This window comes from Acinonyx jubatus, chromosome B2 (genome assembly GCF_027475565.1).
Source record: "Acinonyx jubatus isolate Ajub_Pintada_27869175 chromosome B2, VMU_Ajub_asm_v1.0, whole genome shotgun sequence".
Lineage (NCBI taxonomy): Eukaryota > Metazoa > Chordata > Mammalia > Carnivora > Felidae > Acinonyx > Acinonyx jubatus.
The window spans coordinates 23,821,489-23,833,516 of NC_069385.1; the positions used below are offsets into that span (position 1 = coordinate 23,821,489).

Here is a 12,028-nt window from a genome sequence, read left to right on the forward strand (position 1 = left end):
GTGAACTCTTTTTTTTTTTAAGTTTATCTTTTATTTTTGAGAGAGAGAGAGAAAGTGCAAGTTGGAGAGGGGCAGAGAGAGAGGGAAAGAGAGAGAATCACAAGCAGGCTCCACACTGTCAGCGTGGAGCCTGAGGCAGAGCTGGAACCCATGAACCATGAGGTCATGACCTGAGGTGAAGTTGGGTGCTTAACCAAGCCACCTAGGCGCCCCAATCTTTGTATATGAACTCTTAATGCAGTACATGCTAACTGACAGATACTTAGCAGCTCTTTGTTGAATGCAAGTGAGTTGGCTTTTCTCCTGTGCTTTTTATGTGGAGGAAGCCTCAATTATTTAAAATCCTTAAGTCGAGAAATTCATGATATTAAGCATAGGCTGAATAATAGTTAAGAAAAATTGAAAACCTCAGTATTTGACTGACTATAGTTTCTTTACTAATGAGGCATCAGTACAAGGCGGTCATACATAAAGATTATAAATGAGGAGCGCCTGGGTGGCTCAGTTGGTTAAGTGTCTGACTCTTGATTTCAGCCCAGCTCATGATCTCACTGTTCTTGAGATCAAGCCCTACATCGGGCTCTGCGCTGACAGCAAGAGCTGCTTGGTATTCTCTCTCTCCTCTCTCTTACCTCCTCCCCCACTTGCGGTCTCTCTCTGTCCCTGTCTCAAAATAAACTTTAAAAAAAAGATTTCAAATGATATCAAATAGATATGATTATTGGTAAAGATAAAAAAAATACACTGAACTAATATAAATTTCTTTGAAATAATTTTATAACTCTTTAGGAAGTCTAACTTAACATAAATATACTTTTCCATTTCAATAATCTTGACCATAAAAGCTATCATTATTAGGATATCCGTGAGCACAGAGTTTTTTGTTTTTTGTTGTTTTGTTTTTCCTTCAATAAGAAACAAGGAAACCAGAACACCTGAGTGGCTCAGTCAACTGAGTGTCTAACTTTGGCTCAGGTCATGGTCTCACAGTTCTTGAGTTCAAGTCCCACATAGGGTTTCTGCTGTCAGGACAGAGCCCACTTCTGATCTTCTGTTTCCCTGTCTCTCTGTGCCTCCCCGCCGCCCCCCCCCCAAAAATAAATAAACATTAAAAAAAAAAAAGAAACAAGGAAGCCATTCACAATATTTGCCATAGCATTTTAAATTTATTTGGTGGCTATATTACCATATCATTTGATGTTAAAAATTTCAAGAAAACAGTATAATATTAAAAATGTAATTACTCCATTTCTTTAAGTTAGTGATCAAACTATAGAATGACTTTTAATAATTAATTTACAACTTTTGCACTTAAATAAGTTATATTTATATGAATGCAAATATAATTACACCCTCAAAGTTTAGCCAAAAGTGTTCAGCCTTTATATTTAGGGGATCTTAATTCTAATGTGGTTGTATGACTTTGGGCATACATATTAACCCCCCTAAGATGCAATTTTCCACTCTGTAGAAGAGATAATAAAACTTCTCTGGCCACAAAACACTGTGATTAAGATGTTATATGTGTAAGAACTCTATACAAGTTCTATTTTAAAAAGAATTAACATTAGTTCTGTATATATTTTCTAATATGTGACAAAATTAAAATAGAATGAAATCTTTGTTCAAGAATACTCGCCTTGGAACTTAGTATTCTATTTTATATTAGACATAAAGTTTAGACACACTGAGATAAGTTTAAAGAATAGATATTTATGTGTGAAATTGAGATTTCACTGACTAGTGAATAAGATGAAACTAAATGAACATGACTGATAAAGAATTGTGGCATATCGGCAGGTAGTCAACCTTTTGGTCATTGCCTAATTAGAAAGCATAATCTTCTAAATATGATTTCAAAAATTTCAGCAACACATAATACTACTGTAATTACAGTAAATGTATACATTGCAATGAGAAAAATGGTCTTCTCAAAGTGTTCTGGCACCATGCATTTTATAATAGTAAATTTTTCCCCAAAAGATCCAGCATCACACAAGTAGAGAGGTTTAACTTGGAAACCAAAGAGGTGAATCTGAAGCCAAAATGCTATCACCTCTAGACTAATTCTTAATAAAACAGAGAGGATATAAATCACAGTGTAGACAGGCTTTTGAAGAATGCATTCTTGATTGATGCTTTTACATGCAGCATAAAGATGGAAAATAGCGCCAGGAACCAGGACAATCACTAGTTGTAACGCCCAGAACACCTAAAGTATGTCAGAAATATCTTAGTCAAATCAATCCACATGTTACCAAAAACACCCTAAAGAGACTGTCTCTCAACAGAAGCAAACAAGAATCCTATGTTTCATAAGTCTTGCAAGCAATAAAAATAATATAATGAAGATAGTATTATTGAACATGTTTACTTACTAAGATATTTAAAATGTTAAACATCTTAGTGATTGTGAAAATGTCATATTTTGCTGTCATCATCTACCAGTTATTAATGATAATGAAGTACTTTATTTTAGTAGCTACCCAATTTCCATTTTCTAATTACAGGTCTAGAGTATAATTCTAACATCAATAGATAACAGAATTCTGGAGATGGAAGAAACTCTTGACCAACTCATATTAATTCACCTGAAATATACAGCCAGTTAGAGAAAAAGTAATAATTCTGCAAACAATGCCTGTTAGGACATTCTTCATCTTATTGTGACATTATTTTACATTTAAAAAGAAACCAATTTTTATCCAGTGTAGAGTAAGGCTTACATGCCCACAGAAAAACTTACCTGTGGAGTGATTGGCCTGAACTGATTATAACAGAAGAGGTTTATTTCCCTTTTGTCTGGATCACAACTGAAGTGCAAAGCCTCATTCCCATAGACCGCAAAGCCTAACACACCAAGGAAGAACATTCTTACTGATCCAAAGAATAGGGTGTGGAATTGACCAATCACAGTTGGAGGCTTCACCTGTTAGTGATTTTAGGAGAAAAAAACGTTTTGACAACAAACATTAAAGAAGCACATGTTAAAGGATGTTTTCTTGATCACATTTAAAAATATTTAATATTCATGAATTTCTGAAGCAAGATAGAACTTTAGACATCATTAAGCCCAATACAAATTCTGTATTATGAGATTGCCCAGCCCTTTTAACTCTGAAAATATGAAATGCAACTATCAGGGACACGTTGCTAATCAAATGTATAATTTTGGAAATATTTAAACAGCTCTGATTTCAATGAATATCCTTACCCCCCTAATCCTTCTGCAATAAAATCAAGAGAATCTTAGAATATCTGGGACCTCTTTTAGAAAATTAGATAACAAATCTAATATTAAACTCATTGGTATGCATACTATCTTAACAACCAAATGATGTTTATTTAATTGTCATTACAGCTTATTTTCTGCTTCTTCATTATTGAATTGAGAGATAGTGAGCTACTTTAAAACACTAATAGCTAAAAGTACTTCCTGAATTATTCAGGATATAGTTTTAAATTCAGCATATTTTGAAGTATATGGTTGATGTTTATATTATTCTCCATATATGTAGATGTTCTCATTCATCAATACTTATGCAAATCAGATTAAAATACAAGACAAGACTCAAACAATTATTTTTGTTTGTTTTTTGTTTGCGTAATACTTACACATCCTTCATAGAAGTTTTTGATGTAATTTAGAGACATGTCTCAGGAGTTGTTATCCTGACATCCCTGGGGGTTAATTCTTGACCCACATTGCCACTTTGCTTCTGCCAGAATCAAACTCATATTCTCCCACGACTCTTACAGCAGAAAACACTTATCACTGCAAATTTCTCTCCCCTCCTCCTTTTCTGTCTTTTTTTTTTTTTTTTTTTTCATAGATCTCTGGGGCCCCAGTCAACTTTCCTATCTCTGTCCCAAAGCAAAACAAAAACAAAGAAAAGCTGAGGGCATGTGTTCAATCTAATAATCCCTTGACTTCCACTGTCAGCATAGCCAGCCAGCCAGACGGTGATGCTAGCAAAGCGAGAGGCCAGCTCAACAAGGGCTCTGAACACTCAGTGCCTCTCAGTTACCTGAGAATTGCCTATTGGTAAATCAGTGGACTCTTAAGCTTAGAGTTTTCTCCAAAATGTCAAGTGATTTTTCCCCCTCCCCCTCCATTTCGGTGTATCTGAAAAGATAAGCACATAGAAAATATTCCTGATTCTTTCTTGTTTACCTTTACGGAATAGAACTAATTTCTGGGACATTTAAGAAATTGTAACAGATTATGATAGGTGTTACAGCTTCGGATATTACTGATGTGTTGCCATATTTATCTTCTTGTCAAACGCTTACCATGGACATAAAAAAATCTGTGGTTAGATCTCTATTCTAAGTAAAAGATAGTTTCCTACCAACCAAGATAAAACCGGGATCTGGCACAAATCGTGTGAACAATCCTGTCTTCCTTTCTTTTGTCCTTCAGTAGATACATCGTCTGCTAGGCATTATTATGGGTGCTGAGATCAGCAGAGGCCAAAACAGATAAGGAGATACCTTCCAACTGATATATCTGTATAATATCTTCCACCCACTGATACTTCCCTACAGCCAATGGTGAATCATATCTGCTTCCTTTACCTGCATTTCTCATCTTTGTTTTGTTTGTGATCTGCAATCTGTGAGGGCTGTAACTCTAGACAACTGCACTGCTCTCCTCAGCAAGTGAAGAAGCAACTGTATAACACATGCAGTTGTAGCCAATGGGCAAGGGGCAGTGGCCTTGTTAAATCGGTGTTGTAGAGGATAGGGGAAAAAAAAAAAAACATGGACAACCTAATGATCCCTCAGAGCTGTTGCATGAGAGCAATTGGTCTATATTCTCATCTTGTTCAGAAAAAGAATTCCAGGTTTGCTGTGTGTCAATTCCTATGAAGAAGCATCCAAAAGCCAAAACAATCTTTTGCATGGGATGAATCCTTCTTTGATTTCCACCACGTATAGTAATGAATGTGATCATTTAGACCAACATATGCTAGGGTCAGACAGGTAGAAACCGTCAAAGTCTTCCTGTGTTTTTTCAGAGATGAGCAAAATTGGCTTGGACCTTAATTGTGTGAAATTGCATGTGTAGATGGGAGAAACACAGTATCATTTTCATTGTTGGGATCCATGTGAGGCCAAATAAATAATACTGCTCTTCCCTTTATAGGTTATGATTCAAATGAGTCATAAGGCAAAGGAGTAAAGCAGTTGGAGGCCAGAATAGTGCCCTTATTATACTTATCACCATAAAGATTATGTTGGAGGAGGGACATGGTTTATCTCTTTGGGAAAGTGTGATTCCTAGGCAGACACAGGTGCAGGCTTGGTCAATGCTGTATCATGGCTGCCTTCCCTGCATGAAGTGCCTCCCTCCCTCTATGAGATTTATGTATGAGAACAGAGTAGAAGTGCTGATCTCTGTGGACAACTGGCTCCCAAGGGGAAAGTCCCAAGAAATGATGAAAGCCTAGTTTTACCTTCCAAATGTAAGATAAACTCACCAGATAAGACAGTGGCTATAGTGATGCTGGCCTCGTATGCATGGCAATTAGTAGAGCTGTTAATTAAGATGACAACCTGAGCTGCTTTACATGCTAAGACTTGCAGAGTACAAGGAACAGCAAAAAAAAAAAAAAAAAAAAAAAAAAGGCAATCCCCAATGTGCAAGCATCATTTAGTCCTCTGCTTGCTTTAGGTTTGCTAATATTACATTAGGCAAAGCCAACTCAGATTTGAGAAATGGCTACTACCGCTTGAAGGATCTGCAGTCATATTGTTTAGTACCAATATCCGTACCAGTTAAGAATTATTTCATAGCAAGGCACTCTCACATTTAATGGCCAAATAGCAAACATTCAGATAGCTCATGGTTTGAGTGGTTATTTCTCCTGGTCTGGGTGGCTCAGTGATCTCTGCTGGGTTCTTGCATGCGAATGTGGTCAGGCAACAGGTCAGCTGCTATGTGGATTATCCGGGATGACTTAACTCACATGCCTAGAGGTTGGCAGACTTTGGGGAGAGTGATCAGGGTGACTAAAGCACATGTCTGTTTGTCTTTCTGGAGACTGGACCAGACTTCTGCTTGTGGAGGGCGTTACAGAGTTTCCAAAGCAGAAAGAATTGTAAAGGCCAAAGTGCGAGAGCATTTCAAGCCTCTGCTTGCTTCAGAGGTGCTAATGTCCCACTGGCGAAAGCAAGTCTCACAGCAAACTTGGACTCCAGCTCTCAGCAGGAAGATCTGAAATTACATTCCGATGGCGAAGAATTTGTAGTGATTTTACAATCAAGCCTGAGACTGAAGGGCATTAATTGAGGAAATCTGATATTCAAGAATCATGTCTGTTTCAAAATGCATTTTGGAAATCAAGGATTTGTGCTTTCTTCCTAGAAAAGCCTAGAATCAATTAATGAAAACTACAGTTTGGGGCCATGGGTATATGCTGCCCACTGAGCCCTTTCTTCCTGATGTGAAAGGGACGGGAAAAGAACTAGAGCAGATGGGGGGGGGGGGGGGGGAACTGGTCTACAATAAACATCCAGTAACAATGTATTAGCCTATGGAATGGTTTCTATTTGCTATTAAGTATTTAAAACAAATGGTCTCCCTGAATTCTTGCAGCTCTGTTCTCTTACAGGTCTATTCTACAGATAGGGCCTAGAGAGGTTAAGTAACTTATCCCGAGTTACAGTTAGTAAGTGGTAAAACCAGGTAGTGAAAGATAGTGAATGAATTGCCTGTTAACTGGTGGGGCTGCGGGCACATGAGAATATTATTAGGCTGATTACTAGGACCCTGAAACATGAGGAATCAAGGGGAAATAAGTCCAGACTTTCTTATTTTCTCCCGGGAAGATCTCAGGGGTTATTGGGATACACAGCAGCTGGATGGTGCTCCAGAGCTTGGCCATTATCCCATGCTCCTGGCCTGACCTCAACAGGAAGAGGAAAAGCCAAGCAGAGAACTAACAAAGTATAACGCGTGCCAGGGGAGCACTTGAGAACCATGAAGGCTTCCACAGAAATTCAGCTAAGTTACTTTCTCATTTGGTGTCCATGTGAAGAGGAGGAACCATGTGGTATCTAAGGCCATGGGCTCTGGAATCAGAAAAACTATATTTGAACCCTGGTTTCACAATGTGGTTAGATTTGAAATCTCAGGAAAATTATTTACCATCCCTGAATTTCAGTTTCTCCAACTAGGGTTGATGGTAGTATTTACCTCACAGAGTTACTGTATGGGGATTATTAAAGCATTTGGGGAGAATATTCCTCCTTTCTTTAAAAAATTTTTAAATTTTCATTCATTTTTGAAAGAGAGAGAGAAAGAGAGGGAGAATGAGTGGGGGAGGGGCAGAGAGAGAGAAAGAAACACAGAATCCGAAGCAGACTCCAGGCTCCAAGCTGTCAGCACAGAGCCCGATGTGGGGCTCCAACTCATGAACCGTGAGATCATTACCCGAGCCGAAGTCAGATGCTTAACCAAATGAGCCCCCCAGGTGCCCCAATATTCTTCCTTTCTTTACTGAGACCTGAATCTATTATTTTCTATTAATTTTTCTTTTTTATGCAGATTACATAATGTTAACAAATTAATCATCCTTTTTAAGCAAGGAAGAGTCACTGCTTTCTCTAACGTAAAGAATATTTGTGTTGGCCATAAGAACATTTTAGGAAAGAATGAATAACATATGCAAATCCCATATTTGTTTTTTTTTTTAACATTTTTGTTGGGGTATAATTGACATATAACATTATATTGGTTTCAGGTGCACAATGTAAGGATTTGATGTTTGTATACATTGAAAAATGTTTTTTTCTTCTGATAAGAACTTTCAAGATTTACTCTCTCAGTAACATTGAAATATGCATGTCTATTTCCAATGTCTCTCCTCTATCTCTGTTTAATCTTTTTGGGAGGGAGTGTCTCTTTCTTTAGAACCTCCTAAAATGCCAAGATATGGGCTTCTGCTCAGCAAGACTAGTGAGATTGAACCCTGGCGGAGCTTCAGTAAATGTAATCATTAAAACGTACCTCTGCTCTCCTAGCTCCAAAGGTTTTTTAAATGACCAAGTCACTCCCATCAGTTTCCTAAGTAAATGGTCTAAAATTTGAGGCAGTAGCACTAGCTTGCCTACAGCTTTTCATTGTAGCAGAGGAGTGAAGAAAGGCCCAGGTATTTTTCTACTATGACTACTGCTGCTACTTCTTATACACACACATACACACATGTACACACACATACACAAACTGCTGACATTTATTCATTACTACTGTTTCCAGTAGTGCTCTAAACCACGGGAGTCTTGTATAATCTTTGGCCAGATACTCTTATTTCTGAGATTAAAACCATTTAAGACCTGTGTGGTCTAGACCAGAAAGGGGATAAACTTCTAATTTTGTGCAGAAACCAAGATAGGATTGAATGAAATAAAGGTGCAGAAAAGCACTAGTTATGCTGGCTAACACATATCAACCCATATATATTTTTTATTATTACTAGTTACAAGTTGCTCTAAATTAACATTTTAAATTTAGTCACATGTTTTGTTTTGTCTTATTTTATTTTATATTTTATTTTATTTTATTTTATTATATTTTTTAGAGAGAAAGAGCACACAAGTGGGGAGACAGAGGGAGAGAGAGAGAGAGAGAGAGAGAGAGAGAGAGAGAGAGAGAGAATCTTAAACAGGCTCCACAGTCAGTGTAGAGCCCAATGAGGTGCTTGATCCCATGACCCTGGGATCATGACCTGAGCAGAAATCCAGTCGGACACTCAACCAACTGAGCGACCTAGGCACCCCTGCACGTACTGTTTTAGACCTATGCTTTTCTAGAGTTTGTGCTTATTCACCCTTATTTTTTTCATTAACCCAGTAAATATTGAGTACCTACAATGTCAGCTTCTATGTACATTGTTGAGAATGTGTGAGAATAATACAGACCTTGCTTTCATGGGTCTTATAATAGCATATGTGCTTATATGTATAAGTAAGTATGTATGTATGTACATATGTTTAAATATATGTGGTTTATATAATGCTGGTAATTTGCTTAAAATGAAGAATGATTTATGTGCAATCCTTCAGAGTATGGTCACAGACTATCTTGGCTTATTTTACATCTGGAAACAAGGAGAAATAATCTCTTTATAAGTTTCCTCTCTAGCATTCTTTGATTCTCAGAAGTTCTCATTGTGTTACAGTAATTTACCCTCCTCCTCCTGAGATATCCAATGATTTTTGAATGGGATGAAATAGAGATCAATTTAGGTACTCCCAATAGTAGATTTCACAGAAGGACAGCTGAGATAAGGCAATCTGGACATCTGCCTCAATTCATAAATCACAATCCTTAACCAATTCACATCTCACTGAAATCTCTGACCTGCCAAAATTGGGTTTGTCTTTCTGCATGAATAATTTATGTTCTCTGGAATGGAACTGGGAATGCCTTAGCAGAAAGGGTCAATAGCCAATCATGTTATTTTAGGCAAATGATTTAACTTGCTGGGTTGCATTTCCGGGTCTCCAAAAGGAATAGGCTGGATGCAACAATCTGTAAATAACTTTACAATATTGTGGTTTTAGGATTCTAAGTCTTGTAAACATTCTTGGAGCTACTGTACTTGCTGTGAGATTTATTGTCAGTAATTTGTATGTTGCCAATAATTGCTTGACCTAATGGTTAAATTGAAGACCTCAGTTTTCTTCTTTATCAGTGAGTTTATACATTTTAGATATTTCCAATATGCCTATATTGTATGGCTTATAGTTATACAACACATATGATTTCTTTCTTTTTTGGATGCTTTATCTATACAGTCAAGCCCCATAGGAGAATACAGTCTATAAATCCAGAAGACCTGAATTTGTGTCTTTTTTACCATTACTAGTTGTTATTTAAACATTCTGTGTTAACTCTGTAAGTTTTAGTTTTTCTAATTACAAACTCTTACCCAACAGATGACATGATTGAGAGAATAGATGAGGTAATATCTAGCCAAATGCCTGACACATAGTTGATTTCCCAATAAATATTATTTTTGTTCTTGTTATGGAGACTCTACTCATTGTATCAAACCTGAGAAGTATACAGATAGGTATACTTGAATCAGCAAACATAGATTGAATCACAGCTTGTGATAAAAATGCCTAGGGGGAGCACCTGGGGTGGCTCAGTTGACTGAATGTCTGACTTCAGCTCAGGTCATGATCTCACAGCTTGTGAGTTCGAGCCCTGCGTCGGGCTCTGTGCTGAAAGCTCAGAGCCTGGAGCCTGCTTTGGACTCTGTCTCCCTCTCTCTCTCTCTCTCTCTCTGTCTCTCTCTCTGCCCCTCCCCACTTGTGCTCTCTCTCTCTCTCTCCAAAAATAAATACACATTAAAAAAAATGCCTAGGGAAAATGAGCTAACAACATTAAACCTCACTTTCCTGGGAGTTGCTTAGCTCTCTGGATCTGTAGATTTGTTTTCAATGAATTTGGGGGGAAAACCAGCCATTATTTCTTCAAATGTTTTTCTGTCCTTTTCCCCTCTTGTTCTGGACTCCAATTACATATATGCTAGAATGCTTGATATGGTACCTGATCCTCTCTAAATTCTTCTCTTATTGTGTGAATAGTTATTGTAATGTCAACTGATCTTTTCTTCTACAGGATCTCATCTAACGTTGATCCTATTCAGAGCATTTTTATCTGTGATATTGTATATTTACCTCTGCAACAAGGGTCAGTAAACTGAAGCCCATAGATCAGCCACCCCTTTTGTGAAGTAAGGTTTCATTGCAGCATAGCCATGCCAATTCATGTTGTCTGCAGTTGCTTTTGTTCTACAAGGTCAGAGCTGAATAGTTGCAGCCGAGATTATGGCCCATGAACCTAAAATATTTACCATCTGGCTGTTTAAGAAAAAAGTTTGCCAACCTTTCTAGAGCCAATCCTGCTCTAGAAGTTGAATGTGGGTCTTTTTCTAATCTTCTATTTCTCATATCATCTTGTTAATATTTTTCCCTACCCTTTTAAAGGTAAATGGGATACATTTTAACAGCTGTTTAATGTCCTTGTGTCTAGTTCCATCATTTCTGTCATTTTTGTGTCATCCTAATGATCGATCTTCCTCATTGTGGGTTATATTTTCTTATTTTTTGTATGCCTGGTAATTTATAACTGGATTCCTAACATTTTGTGGGTTGTTGCATTTTGTTGTTTTCCTTTCAGTGGTGTTAGAATTTTTCCTCACATGCAGTTAGGCTACTCAAATCAGTTGGCTACCTTTCAGTCGTGTTGAGATGGGTTTAGATTAACTTGCAGTAGGGCAAATCTAGGTTCACAACTAAAGTAATATGTATGTATGCTGTGTATTCTACAGTATATATCTTGCATTACAAAGTCTTTCCACTCTGGCTGTGGAGACACAAACTATTCTCAACCCAGTTTGTACTTCAACTCTTTATGGGTGGTTCTTTCTCTGACCTTGGTAAGTTTCTTCTATGCTTGAGCAGATCAGTACTCAGTCAAAGCCTCAAACGAACCCCCACTGCTGATCTCCAGGGTTCTGTTTGTTTAGCTCCTGCCTCTATCGTACTCTGTTCCCCAAATTCTATCCATCTTTGTCTCTTCAAACACTGATTTCTAATTCTCAATTCAGTGAGGCCAATGAGCTTTGTTAGGGTTTCCATTTCCTGAACAGTGACCTGAGCTGCATGTGGGCTTGCTTGGTTTATTTCCCTTTCCCCAGTGACTTCAGTCCTGTGCTGCTTGTTTTCCAATGGCTGTCTCATATTTTACAATGATCCCTCCTTTCTGGGGTCCAGTTTTCTAGTTGTTTGTAGCAGAAAGCAGAAAGAACATCCAGTCCTCATCACTCTATTTCTACCATAACACAAAAGCCTTTAAAACTAGTTTCATGGTTCTCAACAATGTTTGGAAGACTAAAGGTCGTGGGCACTCTGAATAAATATAATTTCAATTTTGCAATATGCGTAATACGGTAGATCTTACTTTATACTTAAAATTTAGAAGTCAACAGAATACTACCCAAGTGTCAAG

General features: G+C 37.5%; 1 protein-coding gene across 1 annotated transcript; it reads right to left on the reverse strand.

Moving 5' to 3' along the window:
- Positions 1-1,816: 1,816 nt before the first annotated feature.
- Positions 1,817-3,654, reverse strand: GJE1 (gap junction protein epsilon 1). The gene is made up of 3 exons (XM_015061886.3): positions 3,616-3,654; positions 2,747-2,929; positions 1,817-2,212 (listed from the first exon to the last, which is right to left on the reverse strand). The coding sequence occupies exons 1-3, from the start codon at positions 3,652-3,654 to the stop codon at positions 1,817-1,819; spliced, it is 618 nt and encodes a 205-aa protein (XP_014917372.1).
- Positions 3,655-12,028: the final 8,374 nt, after the last annotated feature.

What these genes read in the sequence shown, in the direction of transcription:
- GJE1 (XM_015061886.3), bottom strand. Translation starts at nt 3,654, where the DNA reads ATGTCTCTAAATTACATCAAAAACTTCTATGAAGGATGT. An exon ending in AAAACTTCTATGAAGGATGT is followed by an intron (nt 2,930 to 3,615) that starts GTAAGTATTACG and finishes AATCACTAACAG; the next exon opens with GTGAAGCCTCCAACTGTGAT. An exon ending in TCAGGCCAATCACTCCACAG is followed by an intron (nt 2,213 to 2,746) that starts GTAAGTTTTTCT and finishes GACATACTTTAG; the next exon opens with GTGTTCTGGGCGTTACAACT.